Here is a 23,611-nt window from a genome sequence, read left to right as displayed (position 1 = left end):
TCTTCCACTCTGTCTTGGGGACTAGTGTCACCACCCCTTTTTCCAAAAGGGAGTGCGCTGCTCTCACAAGAGCTGTACGCAGCCGTGCCTCCTTTGGTAAGGATGTGGGAATGAACCTCTTCGGAGGTGGCCCTCTGAAAGGGATTTTGTAACCCTGTGTTATGATGTCTAGCACCCAGGCATCCTGGTCTAGAGAAGCCCAAGCGTCCCTGAAGAGCGTGAGACGCCCGCCCACTTTTGTCACTGTCGGGCAAAGCCCCTGACAGTCATGCAGAGGGTTTATCCTCTCCTTTATTGGCAGGCTTCTTGTGAAAAGAGCCAAATTTTGACTTTTGTGTCTTGCCTCTAGAGGGCTGAAACCTTCCCCTGAAAGACTGTCCTCGAAAGGACGCACCACCTCTAGGGGAGGGCCGAAAGGACGGCTTAAAAGCAGAAAATCTGGACGTCTGCTTTGCTGAGGAGGCCGGCAGGAATGTACTTTTGCCGCCTGTGGCCTGTTTTATAATCTCCTCTAATTCGGTACCAAAGAGTACCTTTCCTTTGAAGGCTAATGTTTCCAGAGCCTTCTTGGACTCATTGTCTGCTTCCCAGGCTTTTAGCCAAAGCACTCTCCTGGCATTAATGGAGACTGTGGACACTCTGGTTGCCATTTTAATAGCTTCCTCCTCTGCTTCAACTGCATATTCTGCTGCTGCCTTAATCTTTTCTGCCAGCAGTAATGCACCCGGGTCAGCCTGCAGCATGGTGCATAATTCACCAGCCCACTCTATCATGGCCTTAGAAACCCAGGCTGAAGCAATAAGGGGTCGTAAGGTAAACCCCACCCCTTCAAAGATAGCCTTGAGGTTTCCCTCCAGCTTTTTATCCACAGAATCTTTAAAAGCTGCACCGCCCTGTACTGGTAATACAGTAGCCTTGGACAAACGTGCCACTGAAGCGTCCACAACTGGGACCTTTTCCCAGAGCTCCGCATGAGACTCTGGCATGGGGTACAGACTAAGGAATCGCTTAGGCATCTGAAGCCTCTTATCAGGAGTTTTCCAAGCCCCTTCTAACAATTCCTGTAACCCCTCATCTGAAGGAAAAGTAACAGCCTCCTTCCGCTGTCGCTTAAAAACACCTTTAACAGGAGTCTTATCCTCCACAGTCAGCTTTAAAGCCTGCTTCACAGCTATAATGAGATCCTCTATACCAGCAGCAGAGTTCTCTTCCAAATCATCACCCTGATCCCAGGGGATGTCAGTATACTCTCCTTCCTCTTCATCTACCACAGTAGTTAAGGCATAAGACCTTCTAGGGGTCCCTGCCACATCATCCATTTTGTCCAGCATTTCACTGAACCTGTTAATCCCTTTTGCAGTATCCTGCATCACCTGGATAAGTGCAGGATCTGCCTGGGTAAGAGGCAAGGAGCCAGACGACTGCTGAGATGATGGCATAGGTCTCTGTGATTCTACCAGCCCATCACTCTGCCTGTCCAAAAGCTGCACCAAAGCGTTTACTGACCTGCCTAGGGCCCTGGCCCACGCAGGTTCCATATGCTCTGCCCTATGGGGATCACTGCCCATGGGTCTCACATCAGCGCAAGTAATACATAAGCCCCCCTTGGCCATCTGCTCAGGGACAAATTTTTGTGTGCAAACATTGCACGCGCTCAGTGCATTAAGGGCTCCCTCCCCCAAAACCACAGCCTGATGCTCAGACATGACGCAAGTGATAAATGTATATCTATCAGTATACACAGTGCAAACAATGTACAAGCGTTTATACAGAGGCAATGCACCCAATCACTTATCTGTCTGTTGGTTTCAACTGCAGGGAAGCGATGCCCAGGAAATCCAAGTCACTCTGCCAGGATCAGTAAGCCAGCTCAGCTCCGCTGCAAGCGTTCTGAAAGGCGCCAAAGTCAGAGTGAAGGAAGAGACCACAGGTCCCTGCTGCTGCGGGGTCCGTGACCTTTTGGCGCCAACCACCCCCAGCAAGCCGCTCCTTAGGTAGGATTTCCTAGTTCCAGTGTCTCCCCCTCAAATGGGGATCACTTGGAACATGCCTGTCACAACGCTGCTGTCCTCTCATCTAGGAGCTCAGCGTGTAAGCTCCGCATAAAATGGCCGCCGCCATCACGGAGCGCCTGTCCCCCATGATCCCCACCTAAGCGTGGAGCCGGTTTCAGGGTACTCCGGAGCCCAGGCAGCCTTTTAGAAAAGGCTATAAGCGCTGCACAGGTGGACCAGACAGTGTCTCCCCTGTGCACAGTGAGCTGACAGGACGCGCTTCTGTCAGCTCCTGCTGCGCAAGCAGTGTGAGGATTCACTATGAGAATCCTCACACTGTGCCTACCTAGCTAGGGTAAAAGTTAATAAAATAATAAAAATCCCCTAACTACTCTAATTCTTCGGCTGCTCCTGCAGCCCTTTAGAATAGCACCCACTCCAGTGGGCACCTAACACGAACTGAAGAGTCCAGGGATGCAGTAGGGGAGGAGCCTACCCTCTAAAACTTTAGGATAGGTGCCTGGCTCCTTCGGACCCTCCTACATCCCAGTGTTGAGCTGTGTCACCAGGACCATTGAAAGAGAAATTAATTTTAAAATGAAAATCTGGTTGATCGCGGGCCATTAAAATGGCCCGCGATGCGATCAACCCGATTTTACATAGGTGACAATGTGAAATGGGCCAATATGGCCCATTTCACATTGAATATGTCTAAAAAGCATGGTTAATGCCTCTCCCCCCATTTTAACGCCACCCTGGTATTGACGGCAACCCAAAGCATGGCGAGAGCAGCGAGCCCGCGAGGGGCGGAGGTACGCATCCTCCGACCTTTTCATACCCCTACTATCCACGTTGGCTTGGAGTTGAGAATAGAAAGTGTGGCAAACGCAGCGAGCCACCGAGCCCGAAGTGTGGCGAGCCCCGCGAGGGGACGCGGATACCTGTGAAGCCCGCGAGGGGACGCGGATACCTGTGAAGCCCGCGAGGGGACGCGGATACCTGTGAAGGTATCCGCGTCCTCTCGCGAGGCTCGCCACGCTTCGGGCTCGGTGGCTCGCTGCGCTCGCCACACGTGGATAGTAGGGGTATGAAACGGTCGGAGGACGCGTACCGCCGCCCCTCGCGGGCTCGCTGCGCTCGCCACACTTTTTATTCTCAACTCCACACCGACGTGGATAGTAGGGGTATGAAAAGGTCGGAGGGCGCGTACCGCCGCCCCTCGGGGGCTCGCTGCGCTCGCCACGCTTCGGGTTGGCATCAATACCGGGGTGGCGTTAACAATGGGGGGCATTTGAAACATCAGGAGGGTTTTCTATTAAAATGGGGTGTTTTGGGGCATTTGACATTAAAATCAATGCAAAATCTGGTCTCAGGGACCATTATACATTGATTCCAATGTAAAAGTCGGGTCGATTGCATCGATCGCATCGCATGCGATTTGGTTGGCATGCGATGCGATCGGCGCGATTTTTCCGACTCGATGCTTACAATCAAAATCGGTGGCACCGTGCTAGGAAACAAGTACCAATGATACAAATACATTTTTGAAAGGCATAAAATGAAACATAAACATTTGACAACCATCAGCTCTGATCTGTGTTATTCCTGCCTAGGCTCACATACACTACTTGACGGTGAAGGTTTTCATCTCTACACTCAATTCACTTTCAAACCAGCCTGAAATTAAGACAGTTCTGAAGCGGCTGTGTGACCTGTACGCATTGCATGGGATAGTTACAAGTGCCGGTGATTTCCTGCAGCATGGTCACTTGTCAGGGAAACAGCTAGACATGGTCAATACGGCCTACTTGGGCCTCTTAGCCGAGATCCGGTGAGTAACCGCCCTGCTTGTAGGTTTCTGCTGATTGTCACATAAAGCAGAAGAAGGAGAATCATTAGCTTCATTATATTAGGATGAGGAATCGGAGTGATTCGGGTTGTGCTCCGGACCAACACTAACCTTTTACTCCTCTGCAGGAAAGATGCGGTGCTGCTAGTGGATGCCTTTGATTACACAGATGAGGAGTTATTGTCGGCACTTGGGAGCTACGACGGGAATGTGTATCATAATCTGCTTGAGTGGGCTCAGAAGAATCCAGAGAACAAGAAGGTGAGGCTCAGGTGTGCTACTAACATGGCAGTGATCGAGGCCATGGGGTGTTGCATTAAGGGCCTGATTCAGTCCTGCATGTTAGGCAGCATGTATTCCCTGCCTAGCGAACAGGTAAATTCTCATTAAGCTAGGCTACCTAGATATGGAAGGAGCGAGGATCAGGAATGGGGTGTCACCTGTAACCTCTCTAAATCTATTGCCTATGTGTCTGAGCGGTTGTGATGTGACATGTCGACATTCAGGATTTTAGGATGTTGACACCATAAATACATTTCGACATGTTTAGTACAGTATGTCAGCATAATAAATGTCTCCAGCCATAATGACAAATATATATATATATATATATATATCCATTACCCTGACCCCATTTTCTGTATTTTCATCCTTTCGAAAATGTTGACATTCTGACAACATCCCGTGTGAGCGTAGAATTACAAATGTACATGGAAATTCAAGTTACACCCCCCCACCCCCACACACACACACCCACCTACCTACCTGCCTGTGCTGCACAGCTGGGGATAAGCACTTATACAGTGTACAGTAGAGAGCAGCCTGTGACAGATGTTACCCCGACCGAGCCAAGTTGTCGGAGGTATTAGATTAAATACAGGCGGGATGGCTAGCGAGGACTCAGCTGTGACATATCAGCGATATAACCTGTGGACACAATCTCATGTGTCTGTAATCTGTGCCATTATCACAAGTAATGAATAGATGATAAACTAAATTGACAGAAATACAAAATGATATTTGGGTTCGTATGAACACTGGTATAAAATCATTGATTATGGAGACAATCAGACCAGTGTCATTGAAATATCAGTGTTGAAAGTCGAAAGTCCAAGGAACTCCACAAACGGTTACTAATACCCCTTTCAGACATACGCAAAAATCCCGGGTTTTTTCACATGAACGCGCCCAAACCCGGGACTAGTGTATGTCTGAAAGGGTATACCCGGGATTTCACTCCCGGATACTGAGCACCTGCAATTGACCAGGGTTTTTACCGGGGGTTTTTACCGGTATTTAACTCCCGGGTATAATACCCGGCTTATGTCTGAATGGGTTTACCCGGGTTTTTCAGTTTTAAACATGTGATGTTGCTTTTTTTTGCTGCCGGGGCGTGTCCCATTTTAATGATGAAACGCTGAAATGCTTGAAAAGCCTGGCTTATGTGTGAAAGGGGTATACCCGGGTATTTCCCGGATTTGAGGTGTAGTGTGAAAGGGGGTCTGTTACTAAAATCCTGGGAGTGACCTGGGTTGAAAATTCCGGGTAAACCTGGCCAAAATCCCGGGTAGTATGTCTAAAAGGGGTATAATTAGTAGGTTCTATATGGGTAATGTCTGGCAGTAATTAAGTAGAATGTCTTATTATTGTGACAATTCAATTTTCATCAAGTTTGTGAAATCTCTTATCGGGGTATTGAAACTATTGTATGAGAACAGTGCAGTGGGCGATCCCACACTTCCTCTCTCATGGCGTACACTAATCCCTGGGTTATGGCTAAACCAAAGTGCTCTTGCCATAATTGTACTTAGTCTGGCTCTGGGAGATCAAGCAGCAGATCCAATGTGAAGACCAAAGGCAAGCTTGCCTCGGCATGGGGATGAAAAGTTGCGTTGTCCTCGCTGTCTCTAGATCCGTGATGGCTAACCTGTGACACGCCAAGGCACTTTGAGTGACACGTGTCTGACCAACCGGTGTGCAGAGAGGAAAACCCGGAAGTGCGCAAGTGAAGCGGCTAAGCCAGCATGCATGATGTGTCACAAACTGAAAAGGGACAGAGGGGGGGCGTTGCCTGTCCTCTGGAGGGAGCAGAGTTAGCTCCCGCTCTCTATAGTCCACCCCCGCTGCTGTAGTCAGGGACTACAGACCCGCCTCCTGCCGCTGAGTCCTGGCACCTGATCGACAGAGGAGCTTTGGGAGAGGACTGGGCTCCGGCGTCCATTTTGAAAGGTGAGACCCCTTTCCCACACATGGGCTCTGTTGAAAACTCTGCAGGTTCCAAACACCACACCAGTGCTTCTATTGGCAGACACTGTATTAGTGCAGACTTCTTAAATTATATCTTGCTCTTTCACATTGACTTTCAGATTTATAATGGGCATCACGGTGTGTGGCATATGTATAATGGGCATCACGGTGTGTGACATATGTATAGTGGCTGCAAATATCATCAAATTATTGATATTTCTTGAAGTGACATGCGACTCGAGGAAGGCTACACTTTTTTTACGATTTTCGACACACCAAGCTGAAAAGGTTAGCTATCACTGGTCTAGGTCCTAGCATTGATGCACTTATCACCTCATAGGATCTTCTGATAGGGACACATACAGATGACTTAATGAAGGAGAGAATCCTGACAGGGGTCAGGTAAGTATACTTACCCTCCTCCTGCCCCCCCAACCCTAAAACTGCTCTCCTCTTGTAAGTGCCTACCCCTAACCCCCCACCTCCACATCCTAACCCTAAGCCCCCCCACTAGTGCCTAAACCTAACCCCACCTTCCCCAGCCAGACACTAGTTAGCCCAGGTTTCTTACAGATTGGGATGCGGCTGTTGGTATTCCGGCGTCAGCATCCTGATCTTTCCAAAGATCCAGAGCCAGTGTTTAGATGGCAGTCAGGATGCCAATATCGGTATAGTGAACAACTGCATCCCCTCTGATAGTCCTCTAGGTCCAAGGTCCCAGAAATCACCACATGTGTGATGTCATGGTAAGACTTTATTAGGAAAAAGGTAATTCCTCGGTGATGACCCTTTTTTCTGTAAGTTCAGCCCATACAATTGCTTCTTATGCTTTCTTGGTCCATTTTAAATTTGTTGCCTCATTAAACCATAAAAATGACTGTATGAGATACTTACTTTATTTGTCTCCTAGGTGAGCCCTGTGTTTGAGCTGTACCTGAAGCCATATTTGCAAAGCAACCAATCAAAATTATAAAGAAAGATCACATGGAAGAACCGGATATCTGAAGCTAATGCAGTCCCCTATTCTGGAGTCAAAACTCTGAAATCTAACTCAGGTCTTTGTATACTATATAATCCTCATGTAATAACAGTTCTCTCAGGATTGTAGAAATAAAGAGATATCCTACATATCTATATTTTTTAATCTAACATATAGTGCCACCAGTAGTAAGTAAATATTTGCTCAATGACCATGACACTTTGTCCAAGAGAAAATGGAGACTGTCCTATGAGAATTGGGACACTAAGAGGTTGTGCATCTAATGACCAATTTTGATTAAGCTACAAAGCTAAATATTTAAAACAATAAAGTTTAATGCACTGTTTATTCTGCAATTTGTTATTGTGTCTTTTATAATGAATTCTGAAAACAAAACGACACTAGGAGGAGAATAAGGGGGGTTATTCAATCATGGCCACGGCTGTCAAGCTGGCCCGACAGCCGTGACACTGTCCCGTTCTCGGTCTGCTCGACCGAGAACAAGCAGACGGGATTCAATGTCTCGCCTGCAGGGGGAACAGAAGGGGGCGTGGTCGAGCTGCAGCCGCAAGCTCGTCACTTCCCGGCCGTTCTCGGCAGAAAGAGCCCGACTGCTTGTGATGTCGGGCTCGTTCTGTCGAGAACTCCTGTTCACTGCTGTCGGGGAAGACCGCATTTAATAGGGCCCCGCAGCTGGGAGATGGTTGTGGGTGATTGAATACCCCCTAAGAGTTATGGATAGGGCTATTGCAGCTATTGCAGCATCGGAGGTCTGACCCAGCAGGGACAGTCACATGACCACCAGAGTCACCGGAAGCAGCTCCTCAGATAGTACATAACTAGAGACAGTCACACTTACAAGCGATTAGTGATCCCAGGTAAATGAATGTCAGCCTATAGTCTTCAAAATCAGCATTACTGATTACTGAAAAAGCCTCTAATAAACAGATGGCAAAACTTCCAACCTAAATAGTCATGTCCAGTTTATTAGAATATTTTAAGCAGGCAGTACATTATTAATAATTAAAATCGGACTCTACAAATAATATATCCAGTATTTTTATATTTAAATTTTAGTTATACAAAAAACAAAACAAAGTATGGCGTGGTCACAATGTGTATGCATAGATACAGTAATCGAACATGTACATAGCTCAATAGAAGCTTTTCCCCCCTCCAGTATACAGTGGTTAGTTCCTACCAAGGAAGCACAACCGGTTAACCAGTGACATGGTCATGGGCACATAGGAACGATAGTTAACCTTTCTGGTCCTATCCAACAAAGAGCAAAAAAGTAAATGATGGCTATGGAAAGGGGTCTGAACATACACAGTAGATTGCAACTCGCTGTGTATGTGCCCGTGTAATCGCAGACCGGTCAGAGTGACCATACTGACCCCTGTCCACTACTGAAAGCTCCTACGATGGGTGGTTTGGTCTAAAGAATCAGGCCTTCCTTTACATAATGTGGATGGGCAGGTGTGTGTACATAGTTTACCATGGGGAGGGATAACACCAAGATATACAATGGCAGTGGTTCCCAACCCTGGTCCTCAAGTACCCCCAGCAGTGCACGTTTTCCAGGTCTCTACACAGAATCACAAGTGAAATAATTAGCTCCACCTGTGGATCTTTTAAAATGTGCCTGAATAATCTGTGCACCTGCTGGGTGATCTGGAAAACGTGTACTGTTGGGGGTACTTGAGGATCAGGGTTGGGAACCACTGTACTATGGGAAGAAGTCAAGCTGGTGAACGCAGTGAGATGCTCTGATGGGAAACTGTGGATTCTGACATTCATGTAGATGTCACTTTGACGTGTACCACCAAACAAAAAATATTGGTGACAAATGCACCAGTATTCCCTAATGGCAGTGGCCTCCTTCAGCATTTTAATGTACTCCACTACAAAAATTGTTCAGGGATGGTTTGAGGAACATCACAAAGAGTTTAATGTGTTGACTTGGCCTCCAAATTCCCTAGATCTTAATCAATCCAAGTCCGAGCCATGGAGGTCTTACCTTCCAACTTACCGGACTTAAGGTGGCCATACACTAGTACAATTTGGCCCTGTTCTACACAATTTCGATGCTTTGGGCTGATAATTTGTGTGAAGTGTGTCAAATTGTATGTTATTTACGTACAATTCCCATGCACGGTCCTGTGCGCATTGGATCGGATCTGCAGATTGTCACTACAAAAATGACCGCATACAATGTATTGCATGTATACCCCAGCGCCAGTTGCTGAGTTATCCCATGCGAGGCTGCATGAGATATCTCTGCTTAATGTATGGGGGCACTTTAGAAGGATTTACTGCTCACACCTTGGTTCCAGAAACCGCAGGCCACCTTCTGGAGGTCTTGTGGGATCCATGCCTTGATGTGTCAGAGCTGAGTTGGGCCACGCGAGGGAGACTTACATTGTGCAGGAGGTTTTAATGTTATTGCTTATTGGGATGGACAGACAATTATATATATATACAGTAGATACGTTTTTTGTGTGAATGACTGTGTGCACCTCCAGTATTTATATGTGAAGCCCTGAGAACGATCCCATTGATGTCCTTTACATTTGTTTGTGGCATCTTCAAAGTTTTGGGGACAATCTGAAATAGTGTTCATTGTAGCACCCTGTAAAAGCCTTGAAGCTCCACCGTTAGTCCTGCCTGGGGTGTCATTCTCTGCTGGGGTGTTCCTACCACAATCTGATCTGTATCTCCGCACTGACTTTGCTATAAGTACGACAGCAGTGCGCGACACCCCAGACAGGAAGGACAAACTACAAGGATTATACAAGGGGCTAGAATGAACACTATAAATTATCTCTGTTGACCTCATCATGTCCATGCATCATTAGGTATTTACAGCAAAGGCAGCACACAGACTAAGGGGGCATTTAGTTACAAGTATTTTGGTTATAAGATGCTAGAACTAGGGCAACCAATCCCAGGATCGTGGACATTTTTGAGTCCCTAAAATGCCCAGCATTATTATCACTTACTTTGGACAATTTACAGTATTGAAAACAGACTGTGGATTGGGGCAGAGTAGTGGTATAATACCGGTCACATTATCTGTCTTCTCAGGCAGACCCAGCCACCCATATGACAGGTGGAGTTACATGATGCAGTTACTCTCTGTCATCGATAGGCTGGTAGCGGTGACATCATCAATGTGCAGCATACTCACCGCCAATCAGTGACTAAGAGCAGTTACATCACTCTACTCCAGCTCTTCTGAAGAACACTCCAGCTTGATCCCGGAAACCTGAGATTTTTTTTTAAATAGCTATTACCCATAGCAACAGATATATGGTTGCCATAAGCTAAAGCACATCTTTTGCACAAATTTTTATAAACGTGCTTCAAAATGTCTGAATCTATTTTTTATTAAAAAGGACAATGGAGCATTTACTGGCCATATAAAATGTCACTTTAAATACCATAGCAAAAGTAAACATGTTTGTAAAAATGAGGTCTGGTTCTACTGTACTCCTAAAATGTGGACATTCCTAGTGAAGCTGATATACTGTAAAGAGGGTGTAAACAAAATGGGCATTAGAACATAAGCTATTGCAAGCAAAGGGAAATGATAGGAATAGTAGGATGACTGCAGGAAACGGTACTTAAATCTTCAAAACATTAGCAAGAAAAGCTGACTTTTATTATACAAATGTCTGTTTAACAGTTTTTAGAACCTCTGAATACGCTTGTAATATTGTGATGAGATTATTTACGAAACATGCAACCAATCGGAAGGTGTGTACACACGCATTCATTTACTTTCGATTTCCCCAATTCCACCCACTTTTGATTTGGCCTTTGCTTTCCATTCGAGCTGCACTTTTGCAATCAATATCGATTTTAATGTGCATTGAAGGCACAGTGTACACATTCGATCTACTGGATCAAATTTGATACATTCTTGCCTGCACAGTCTATTTCGATATAGAGAAAACTATCTAGAAGCGAAATCTAAATCGGAAACCTGTCAAAATCGAAGCGCGTGTACACACCTTGACAGTCACTTTCAGCTGCCAGACTTGTCCTACACTGTCCAAACAACAGGATCAGTTACCAGCTCATGGTTGTCTGAAGCGGACAGATCGTTCCGCTGTGTGGTGCAGACAGGCATTTAGAGGTCTTCAGCCGTCCTGATGTATAATTTCCCCACCATTATCTGATTCGCTGCAATCTATTTTCTGACATGTCAATAAGTTTGGTCATATATCCCTTGACATTACTTGATGTGGGGACAGCATATACATAAGTAGCCATAGACAATTTACTGCCATTTGTTATACATAGAATAGGTAACACGCATTTGTACTCAGCACCCAGCCTAACATATATCATAATAAACAAAGATCTAGGCTCTTTGCCAGGCTGCCCTAAGCCAAGGTTTGATCGCTACTTTTGTATAGTTAAAACTACATTACAAGTTACCATGGTCGGTAGCGGATAACCAGTATCATTGATCGGTACTCAGAACTGAAGCTCATCTTCTGTTCATTGGTGATGTCCTAGTAATAATGTTTGCCTGCATTACACATAAACCTCATATACGTGACTGCCTACATTCCAATACTGAGGACAGTGATGTGTGCCTTAAGGGTTTGGAAGCTCACAATAAAGCATGGGAAATGTCACCGGACACCATACGTTCATGTGAGGGTTCATGCATGCTGGATAGCAGAACAACGTAACAGTCATAGTAGCAGGACTATCCAGTCTTTGTGGCTGTTAATAAATAAGGATGTGCAGCAGTATGTCATATCATTAGAAAGATTTTGATTGGCTCTTGTACCAGAGGCAGTTGGGACACCCTTGGTCAGTCATCAGTCTTTCTTGCCAATCGGCAAAAAGTCCAGTTATGTTCCACCGTGTTCTCATTGGCTCTCTCGCTCATGTGGTGGACTCGAGTATTCCGGATTGTGAAGCCTTGCTTTGTGATGTATTCCATGAGGTGGACTCTCAGAGAGATTTCCTGGTGGTAATCACAGGGTCCAAAAGTGAAGGAAACTTGGCAATCTCTGGTGTCCATCATGTGCTTATTCCACTTGGTGAAATGGTTGGCGATTCCTTCTAATAATGCATGCACCTTGGTTGTGATGGTGAGCTGGGTTATAATTACAGCAACTGGGTTGGAATATTTGGATAATTTCCTTGTACTAGATAGTTCCACGACTTCTTCGAAGGTGTCTGTAGGATACAAGGGTTTGGGGTCATTCAGACATTGTATTAAAGGTTCAATCTGATAGAAATCGGCCTCTTTCCTAAGCAGTTCAAACTCCTTGAAATCTACAGGCACCGTTAGTTCTGATGTTCGTAGAAAGTTTAAGATGTACCGGAATAGGGAACCATCTCGGTCAATGAAGTAATTGCCCTGGGAGTCTCTGGCGGTGGGGAAATCACCCCTAAACATGGCACCCAACATGGAGTCTGGATAACGAGTCAATGTGGAGAGCGAAGTTGTGTAAACATGACCCCCAACATTTAGTGTGACCGGATCAGACGTCTATAAAAGGGCAAGAAAGTTTCATTAGAGAAGATTTGAAAATATTTCAACATTAATGTACGTAAAAACACCAGGGGTTTATTTACTAAGCATCAGGTTCTAAAACCAGGTGTTTCTTATCCTATTTATACCCCAAAATTGAATTTTGAGCATAAACACGATCGATAGGTTTTAGATCCAATACTTAGTAAATAAATACCTAGGAATTTTGAAAGCAGTTTAAGAAAAAGTTAAGAAATGGCAATAAAATAAAACAACAGGTCACACTTTTTAATGAAAATCTGTATGATAAGATAACAGGATTTTTTTAATATTACGGTCAAATCTGTCTCTCAGTCCATCCGGGGGACATCGGCAACAATGGTGTCAGGTAAAACGCAGGATCTCTGGAGGGAGCTTTCCGAGTGTTTGATTTTAGAGCGATTGTCATCAGTCCGTGAGTGATGCATGGGGAACAGGGTATTTTCTCTATACATCTGATTCCTCCCCATAGTGCACATGGTTTTATCCATTAGAGAGAATTTGCTTTCGCAAGTGAACCAGAATGAGGCCCTAGGTGTGCAGAGGGTACTGCAAAAAGATGGCACATCAAACTAAACCTGTCTTTAGCGAGAGTCCCCCTTACATCCAATCAGCCGCCTGTGGGACATATCAGGATTAGTTTAAATGTAACAAAACTCAAAGGAGAGCATAACACAACTCAAACCAGAAGCAGCTCAAACTTCAGCATGTCGTTTGGCAGGTGGCTCCACCATTATCCTGCTGACTGCCAGGGACCTGCCCACCACCATTAACCCTCCAACTGTGGCATAATGTGTAATGGGCATTATGGTGTGTGGTATAATATGTAATGGGCATTACGGTGTGTGACAATGTGTAATGGGCATAATCCTTGCACACTTGCTGAAGCAAGTGGATGGAAAATGGCAGAGCAAGCTTTTGGTATATCCATATTGTGCTGTGCACTTTATTATCATGTTATGATACCAGTCTTAACTAATACCGCTCATTGTGGTACGTGGATTTTTAAGCCCATGCCTTTTTTAAGTGTCTGAATAAAATCTTTTTTAAACTGATTTATGCACTATAGAGAGTGCTCCTTTTCGATTTTCGAAATAATATACAAGTATATTCTCCAATCAGATGTATCTGTATACAATGTATATTTAAATTGGCTCATCAGTTAGGAAATTAGCATTTTCTTTAAGTTTTAAAATCTGAAAAGAATGAAATACTCCACATACCATGTATCCCCAGTCTCCATTATCCATTTGATCAAATGGCTGATGCTTGGGCTGATGCTTGGAGTGAACCCGACGTTTGTACACGGAGGAATGCATACACTGACCACTTACTCCAGCTTCTGTAAGAGAACATTACAAAGCATGGTCAGTGGGTTCCCACAACACAACACAAGAATAGCTTCTGCAGTATGACAGTCCTTGTAACAGACAGAACTGAGAACTTATATATCATTTCTTAACTTACTATATTCTGCTCTTTGTACAACCCCGCGCCAAAGCACTTCACCTTACACATACAGGTAGTGGACTAGGAGATGGAAAAACTCTGCAAATGAGGGACCCCTAGGATATTTACAGCAATAACCTCCACACAGGTGTGGTCCATAAGTAACTGAAATAACAGTATGATCACAATTGTCTATGGCTGTAAGATGGCATCTCAGCAACTTAAAGGGGTGAGAGAGCAGAGTGCCTTAAAAAAAAAAAAAAAAAAGACGGACACCATTCAATAATGTCTAATAAGCAATGGAGTCAATGCTGGGATCTTAGAGGGAATAGTCAATCACCAGCAACATCAACAAGGAATAACAGAGGCAAAAGCCCGTACTCCGGGATCATAAAATCCATACATTATTATGAAGTATGAGACGAGGAGGAAATGCAGGTGGACGGAGTGTAAATGTCAACCTATCTTGTGCACGGACAATTTAATCAAAACCAATCAGAGATGGCAGAGCAGGGTGCCGTGGAAACACACCTGCTATAATGCACATTTGTGACTCATGTAGTGAAAGGGAGATGCTCTCAGAGGGCATAGGGTGCCCATCTAAAGCTTTAGGAGTTTGTTTCCCAGAGTGAAGCATTGTTCTGGTTCCGCATGGTGGTCTGACTCCCTACTGAGTAACTTGTGGCCTTCTACTTTTCTTGCCGACAACCTTTGTTTACTTTTATTAAAAGTTTAAACGAAGAACATCGACAGGAAAAAATAGGTTAACAATAAAATAAATATTTTATTTGTGCACTTTTTGAAGTAAACAGATAATATATTCGATAGTACACGGGTATTGTGTCAGTAGGTAGGTCCGGAATGGCCCAGTATGATAGCTAACTGTGGAGACACCCAATGTATGGATACACAGTCAGTTGTGACTGTAATATCTCAAAGTATGAAGTTAGTACATAAATGACTGTTTTTCCCCAAATATGCAGCTACACTATTGTAGCATTACCCAAGTAACATGGGCACATGTGACAAAACAATCACCTGATGTATGATGCTTGGATACTGCAGACTGTGGCAAGAAGATTAGTTGCAAAATTCAATAAGCAGTGATTTGTTACATTCCTTTTATCACATGATAACCATACCTCCCAAAATTTGTAGACAGTGGGTAGGGACAAGGTGTGCGGCGAAGGCGTGTGCCAAATTTTTTGGGGCGTGGCCTAATGAAAAGGGGGCATGGTCTATACTCACGGCGCTGCCCGAGGCCACGCTAGCCCCTCTGCCTGCAAGAATAGACACTGTGCGCATGCGCACGTCTATTCAGTGTATTCACGGACGACGACGACGACAGGGGGGTGGGGGGTTGGGGGATTCTCAACTGCCCCCCACCGTGGGACGCGGGAATGTCCCAAAATATCGGGACATTCCCGCGATAAGCGGGACAGTTGGGAGGTATGTGATAACTAATAAGTGCACTCATAGTATATAATGTTGCAGTAAACATAGAATGGGTTGGATACAAAACGCCGGCAGTCGGAATCCCAACGGATCCCATTGAGTATTCTTACCCTAACCCAGGCCTTTGGCAGCCTTACCCTAGCTGTATCCTCCTGCAGCCTAATTCTAACCTCCCTCTAGTTCATAACCCTAACAGTAACCCTCACCCTCACCATCTGGATCTGTCGGCATTGTGACTGTCTGGATTCCTGCTGTCGGGATTCTATCTTCCAGGATCATGACTATAGGAGTCAGAATCCATGAGTAAATGAGACCATTGACAAAACAGCAGAACAAATCTCATAGGGTGACTCCTTGAATCCCGATCTCTCCTCCACCTAGTCTAGACCAGTGGTTCTCAACCTGGGGTACTCTATAGACTGTTTGAGGATACTTGAAAATAATGGTGAAGGAGAAGTCTCCCATTGCCGTAAAGATGAACCACATTGTGTCACTTCAGTTTAAGGGGGGTATTCAATCGTCGGGGAGATGCCCGCCGGGCCCTATTCAATGCTGTCTTCCCCGACAGCATTGAGGGTATCTCGGTAGAATGAGCCCGACGTCACAAGCTGTCGGGCTCGTTCTGCCGAGAACAGCCGGGAAGTGACGAGCTGCCGGCTGCAGCTCAACTCTTCCCGGCCACGCCCCCTTCTCGCTCACAGGCAGGCGGGACATTGAATCCCTCCTGCATGTTCTCGGTCGAGCTAACGGAGAACGGGACTGCGTCACGGCGGTCGAGGAATCTCGACTGCCATGACCCGCACATTGAATACCCCCCTAAGTCTGCAGTGTCATCAGCGTCTCCTCGTGCTTTTGCCCGACCAGCAATCCACTGGGAGCTACCCATGCTGCTCTCAGACATCAGCGTTCATATGCCTGTCCTGACAGGAGTGGAGGAAGCAGCGGCATTAATCACTTAATTGTGTTAACAGGAACCCCAGAGGCAGTACACAGCCAGCGGACAAACACAGGGGGACCCGATTCCTGACCGCACACTACTCCTCCGCTACTCCTTAATATAAGGACACGCACACCACTCACTTACACTCCAGTCGTAAGTACTGTGGATATTTAAAAAATGAGAGGAGGGGTACTGATAAATAAAAAAAACCTAATCAAAGGTTACAGGAGAGAAAAAAGGTTGGGAGCTGCTGGTCTAGATGGAAGGATCTTGCTGAAAGATTAGCTACTTTTGTGTTACAGCTGTTTTCTGCTAATAAAGCTACATGATGGCTGAACTGAATGACCTGGGCAAGAAGCGAGTCAAAAGGAGTCAATTAAGGGCAAGAGTCAGATGTTCCTCAATCTTATCTCGTAAAATATGATCATGTTCACTACTTAGGACCTCGGGCTCTGGAGCATTACGCACCAAAACAGTACCTAGAATTGTACTTTTGGTTATTTGAGTGATTAAAGATTGAACATTATACTGAAGATATACAGATTTAAGGTGTGGGGAAGAAGGAGAGGATTTATATGCCGGATATGCACCTGTGAGCCTCTTGATGTGGCTATACAATGCTGAGAGACCTTTGTTAATAGGTAACTTTCCTTGGCCTAATAGTCTGGATTCTGACACCAGCATCCTCAATAATGTTGGAGTCACATCAATTATTACAAAACACTCCAATGGTTCAGTCACTTTAGAGTGGACAGAATAGTGCAACGATTTATGCAAAATTAGATCTGCACTTCCAGCCTTTAAATTGTAGCTAGCATAAGAGAGGACATAAAATTAGACCACATAATTCATATGCAAAAAAAATAAAAGAGAAAAAAAACAACAACAACACATTTTAACATTTGTTTTAGAGAGATATAAAACAAAACAAGAGAAAAAGAAAAACAATCCTCCAATTGCAAAAAAGAACACACTGACAATAGACTTCCAGAATAACATATCACAAATTCCCAAAGAAAGACCCAAATTCAGGGACATGGGTTCAATTAAACAAAATTGTAATGTTGTAAAAAACTGCAACACTCATTGAACAAATCTACAAAACACACTTCTATAACCTGGTCGCAAATAAATGAAATTTAGTAAAAAAAAAAAAGGAACAGAAGAAAACAATAATGCAGTTAAAGTAGTATCAGTTCTCCAGAAACTAGAATCCTCATAACTAATCTAAGCTCTGATGCAGTTATTTCAAAATTTGAAGAGGGAGGATAGATGGAAAAAGAGGCCAGCCAAACCTCCAATAGCGAAGCAGAAGCTATTTTAAAGAGTTTAACAAGACTAACCTTTTGCAGATCATTAACCATTTAAGTGCCAAGGGACTTTATCAAAATAGGTGTGAAAATTGCAAAGCAAACCTTTTTATTAAGTAATTATTTAACTTCCTCAAGGTGAGCACCTAGGAGCCAGTGGGGTCAATGGAACATATATTAACACATTACAGATAGCAAAGATGTCTCTAAACAAGACAACCAAGTAAGTTTCAGAATCTCAATAATGTAGGTACATCTGGCCCTCAATTTGTTATCTTCAAGATACAGTACTTCAAGTATTAATCTAATCAGAACTCTGATAAAGTTCTAAGGTAATTGAAGCTTATGTAGAAAATATACTTCCTGTCATCGCTGGGGGGGAAAGCCACTCAGTGCATACACACTGAGCCGCTTTCCCCCTGCCTGGCGCTGTTGGAGTGGGGTGGGCGGCTTTGCATAGCGCAGCGCTATACAAAGCCATCTACAAAGCCGCTCATCTGATGGTACACATTGGGCGGCTTTCTTTTTTTAAATGCAATATTTTTTATTGATTTTGCAAGAAAAGCAAAAAATAAAACAAGAAAACAAAACAATATCACAGACAGTGGCATCTTGGTACAGCAGTATTTGTATAGTGGAGATACATAATCTCTAGTGTGTTACATAAGTACCTTAACATGTGTCACGTGTACTCACAAATAATAGTATCAGGATGTATATACCCATCACCGTTCCAAGATATCAACATATAAATAGTTCTACACAAACCCGGAGGCGCCATCCGGGCTGTCGGGAGCAGCTGAGTATGGAGAGGCACAATCGCAGAGACATATTGTATATGGTGTATAATACACTACCAGCTTGTAGGATAGAATGACTGAATAGGAAAAACCACTGTCTAAAAGAAAATAAATATAAACCCGAAACAACCCATATTAATGCTAACAAAGAAAAATCCCAAAAGGACCCAAATCAACCCCCCAAATAACCCCCCACCCTGTATGTCCCTCCCCCAACCTGGGAATACCTGGAGCCCTGAATCTAACATCCCCCCCCCCACTACCTAAAACCCACTAACCTATCGTAACAATCCCCCCACCCCCCTTCCCAGCATATACAATATTCAAGAAGGATATTCAAAACAGGATGTGCTGGGGGCTATTAGTATAGGACCTTAAAGAATGTAGAGACGTACCATATCTTTCCTCTAAATACTGTATAACACTGCAGCACACACAAACCAGTAATCAGGATATTACAAATAGAACAATAAAGGACGACCCTTATATATAGGTAAAATATACAACATAGCCAATTATAGGAAAATCATGTCAGGAGATCTTAAATCAGGCCATTTCTCGGTTCCTTGGAGAAGTGTAGCGAATATATTAAAGTCAGGGGAATGACCAGAGTGTAAGAACGTGACAATGCAAATAGGAATATGTAGCAACCAGAATCTTAGCATGTCTGGCAGCCACAATACTGGTAAGCAATGAAAACCAATGCTGCTAAAAGTAGATGTAGAGATGGCATGATAGGTGACCGCCGTTGAACACAGGGTCTCGGGGGTAAACATGCTCACACTTAAGTCCGGAGTATATTCGGAGAGGGCCAGCAAGGGGCCTGACGTAGGAGAGTCATCAAGAACCATTGTACTATTATGCTCAGGAGTAATCAAAGAAGTTGGGGTACCTCCCAGCACCCCATCCAACAGGGACAAGAGTCTGGCAGAGGAGTCAGATATTGCGTCCAATATATGCTGGAAAGGAGATTCCATGGTGACGTATGTAGTATGCACTGAGTTATATGTAGCAGCACTGAACATAATAAAATTGGTGGAGGCTAGCACTCCGCCAGGATTGGGATAATTTCTAGAAAGTTCAGTCTCACCAAAGAGCTCACCACAGTTGGAGTGGATCAATGGAAGCCCAGATGAGATGATAACCAAGGGTAAAACAGCCAGAGCAAATATGTCGGGTCCTTGCAACCTGTTGTTTCGTCAGAGGTACTAACCGGCAATGTGAGGGCGCTGTCCAATATTAATTCCCACCGTAGGTAAGTTGTATCCCAAAATTAGAGGATTTGTTGGAGGTCCGAGGCGTCAGGTCTAGGAGGATGTGTGCAGGTGGCCACAGTCCAGGGAGCAAGCGGGCAGGACGGCACAGACACACCCTGCGCGGACCGCGGCAGCGCGCCCTTAACGGGAACACTTCCCGCTCTCACCGCTCACTGTAACAGGGAGCAGCCAGCGCCCGTAACCAGCCCGCTGCAGCACCCAGAAATAACGCGGAGATTAAGCAGAGAGAAACACAGGACGCCAAATAGCAAATCCAAGATGGCGCCTAGCCTCGTCCGCAGCAGGGATAGCAGGCCAGGGGTCTCTGCTCGTCCAAGTTATGGCGGTCAGGTGGGCATTCAGCGGTCCATCGGGATCGGGAGGTCTCCAGAGATCGAGGCAAGCAGGGCAGGGAAGCCAGAAACTCCTCAGGCAGGATAGAAGTACAGGATTTGTACGGAGCTCAGCTTCCCCGCGTGCACCCGCTAGCTCAGTCAGGCCACGCCCCTCACATTGGGCGGCTTTCAGCTCAAAATCACCCAGTGTGTATGAGCCTTTATGGGAAAATCACTACTTATGGGCCTGGTAGGTGAATTATTTCGGATAATATATTTCAATATCCATATAAGCTCATCAGAAACCTCTAATAAAGCTGGCAAAGTATCAGTCAAATATGTATATAGCAACACGCCCTGAAACCTATACAGTGAGGGAGAGCCACTATCCGTAAATTGCGGGTAACCTGGTTCTGTGTTTGAATCATGGAGGCAGACTGTTGCTTCGCTATATGTAAAGTTGGTAACGCATTGGAGCGATGTGGGCATAATATGCTGTTTCGTAACATCAAACTGCCTTCATAGTTCAGTGTGTACAAGTGTTGCATGTTCCTGTGGTCAGTGGAAACAGATGCTAATTTTGATGTGCTAGAGACATGATCTTTCCCTCCTTTATTAACATCATGCCAGTATATACAGTGTTACAGGCAATCCCTGCTGATAGACATTCGTAGCAAGTCAGAACGAATGCCCACTGAGGAAGTGTGTACCCAGCTTAAATCATGAAAGCACTCACCCAGTTGAGCATCAGTCGTATCCATCCTGGTAGAGAGCTGTGTAATCGGTGATTTAAATTCTGGCATAGCCTCTGTAAGTATTTTTTTTTTTGCTCCAGAAAGAAGGGACGCATTGTGTCTTGAATTGCCTTCACTAGATCTCCATAAGTGAGGGGAGTTGAGGGCAATTCCTGCGAAGATCGTTCAGCACTATCTGACTGCACAGGAGAGGTAGATGCAGCTCTAACCCCTGGAGAATCCACCACAGCAGCCATAATAGCTACGGCCTTCTCCCCCTTGTCTGCTCTTTTCCTGGTTCTACCCGGCATGGCGGGAGTAAGGAATTTCTCCATTCATGGTGCAGAAACTTGAAAAATAAATAAAAATGGGTAACATTTTCCTCTCTCATCTCCTTCCTTCTTTTCCTCTTCCTTCTCTCCTCCTTTTATTTCCATCTCCCCCCTTCCCCTACTCTTTTCAAATAAAGCTCTGAGACTGTGAAGCTGTTGTAAATATCATAACAGCTGTAACTGAATAAAGTTGTAGCTTCAGCTTAAATCTGTTGTTGTGCTGGGGCTTTGGCTAGAGTTGTAGTTATGCTGAGCACTGAATGCTGTGCTGCTTGGGGTGCTGAAAATGGCTTGCTGCTAGCTATGGGCTCCAAGACACTGTATGCTGCACGTTCCGATTGCCCACAGCATACCAGCTACACCACTGCTGCCCAAATCCATCAGCAGGGATCCGGGAGCCCAAAGTTCAAGGCAGCACTTACAGAACAAAAACCAAGGAGCAAAGAAGTCAGGAGGTACGGCTGAAGCAAAGGTAAGTAGGACTTGTGGAAATAAGAGGACAGGTGCTGGCACTTGAAAAGATGGTTGGGTACTTGTTTCTTAGCACGGCCACAATCGCGGGCATTGTGTGCCTTAACTTTAAGGCACACGATGCCCGCGATGTCCCCATAGGCTTCAATGTTAAAATATTTTAACATTGAAGCCTATGCGATGGACCCGATTTGTCCATAGGCTTCAATGTTAAAATATTTTAACATTGAAAATGAGTGCATTTAACATAGGTAAAAATGGGAAATGGCCCAATATGGGCCATTTCTCATTGGGTATGGCCCCGTCATATGTGTGTAAAAAATAATAGCCCCCCATTGTGACCGCCACCCCCACGATTGACGCGAACCCGAAGCGTGGCGAGCCCGCGAGGGGCGGCGGTGCGCGTCCTCCGACCTTTTCATTCCCCTACTATCCACGTTGGCGTGGAGTTGAGAATATATAGTGTGGCGAGCGTAGCGAGCCACCGAGCCGGAAGCGTGGCGAGCGCAGCGAGCCCCGCGAGGGGACGCGGATACCTGTCAAGCCCACGAGGGGCGTCCATCGCGGGCTTCTCAGGTATCCGCGGGGCTCGCTGCGCTCGCCTCGCTACGCTCGCCACACTATATATTCTCAACTCCACGCCGACGTGGATAGTAGGGGAATGAAAAGGTCGGAGGACGCGCACCGCCGCCCCTCGCGGGCTTGCTACGCTTCGGGTTCGCGTCAATCGTGGGGGTGGCGGCCACAATGGGGGGCCATTATTTTTTACACACATGCCGGGGCCATAGCCAATGAGAAATGGCCCATATTGGGCCATTTACCTTTTTTTTCTATGTTAAATGTACTCAGTTTCAATGTTAAAATAATTTAACATTGAAGCCTATGGAGACGCGATGGACCCGATTTCTTCATAGGCTTCAATGTTAAATTATTTTAACATTGAAGCCTATGGAGAAATCGGGTACATCGCGTCGTGTGCATTTTGGTATGCACCCGACGCGACCGACGCGATTTTTTCCGACACGACCACCACGATAGAAATCGTGGTGGCCATGCTAGGAAACAAGTACCGATGGTTGAAAGGGCTTCAGCGATGGGAGGTGTGGAAGGCTGGAATGTCAGCACCATTTGCCTGCAGTTGCTGCTGGGAGCCTTGTATTGGGCCCTGGGCAGTCAGGCTTTGTCAGGAGATGCCAGGGGCTGCAGTGGTGCTAGGATGATGCGGTGACACATGTTGCCGGAACCAGAAGTTGACAGAGGATTTTTTTGCAAAGTAAGTGACGAGTGGTCAGTGTTTTGGGGAGGTAATGGAGGGTGGCTAGAAAAATAGACAAATGGAAATGTCCTAGTCATATGCTGCAAACAACCGGTGTCTTAGGAGAGCCACTCAGTCTAATTCTGCGGACAGTAGGCATCTCTGTGCACAGGATGGCCGCTGAGCCATTTGCATACTGGAAGTGAAATCACAGCTACACATGCACCTCTGAGTCATGCTCAATGACTCATATATATGTAGTGAGATCATTACAGATAACAATGTTTTGTGTGTTTGTACCTTTTTTCATTCTCTTTTTTTCTATATTGCCTCAATGCATGAATTATCGTTTATTTTATAATGTGTTAGCAAATATATCCGCTGAGACTTGCTATTGTGACCATTGCTAAAGTACACCACGTCATAAACGTGAATTTCACTTGAACCCACATATTGTGACATTAATTTCTTTCCGCACCATTATATATTTTTCCTTCTTCAACTGACTGTTCCCATATTGCACACTTTGAGTGCAGGCTTTCGTACCCCCCCTTTTCCATATATGTATATATATGTGTAGGGGGGGGGATTGTGAACTGATGAAAATGTCTCTTATGGAATCTAAATAAAGACGTAAATGAAAATATTCTGCGTTGGAATGTGCCT

The 23,611-nt window shown here is 45.2% G+C and overlaps 2 protein-coding genes across 3 annotated transcripts in view; one reads left to right on the top strand and one right to left on the bottom strand.

Annotated features, from left to right (window-relative positions):
* The window catches only part of ACOX2 (acyl-CoA oxidase 2), a 38,291-nt gene extending 30,874 nt beyond the window's left edge, over positions 1–7,417 (top strand). Inside the window, exons 12-14 of the mRNA XM_083156265.1 lie at positions 3,608–3,825; positions 3,972–4,104; positions 7,001–7,417. Coding sequence (XP_083012391.1) covers positions 3,608–3,825; positions 3,972–4,104; positions 7,001–7,063 — 414 coding nt within the window. The 3' untranslated portion in view covers positions 7,064–7,417. The remainder of the gene's footprint in view (positions 1–3,607; positions 3,826–3,971; positions 4,105–7,000) is intronic.
* Positions 7,418–8,027: 610 nt separating this feature from the next.
* Positions 8,028–23,611, bottom strand: part of KCTD6 (potassium channel tetramerization domain containing 6) — a 32,703-nt gene continuing 17,119 nt past the window's right edge. For both annotated transcript variants that reach the window (XM_083156269.1, XM_083156268.1), the window contains exons 4-5: positions 13,832–13,950; positions 8,028–12,587 (exon numbers count right to left, since the gene is read on the bottom strand). In XM_083156269.1, coding sequence (XP_083012395.1) covers positions 11,901–12,587; positions 13,832–13,927 — 783 coding nt within the window. In that variant the 5' untranslated portion in view covers positions 13,928–13,950 and the 3' untranslated portion in view covers positions 8,028–11,900. The remainder of the gene's footprint in view (positions 12,588–13,831; positions 13,951–23,611) is intronic.

This window comes from Crinia signifera, chromosome 8, assembly GCF_055691185.1.
Source record: "Crinia signifera chromosome 8, ASM5569118v1, whole genome shotgun sequence".
Lineage (NCBI taxonomy): Eukaryota > Metazoa > Chordata > Amphibia > Anura > Myobatrachidae > Crinia > Crinia signifera.
Note: the sequence above shows the minus strand (reverse complement) of the source record. Positions and strands in the feature narration are given on the sequence as shown.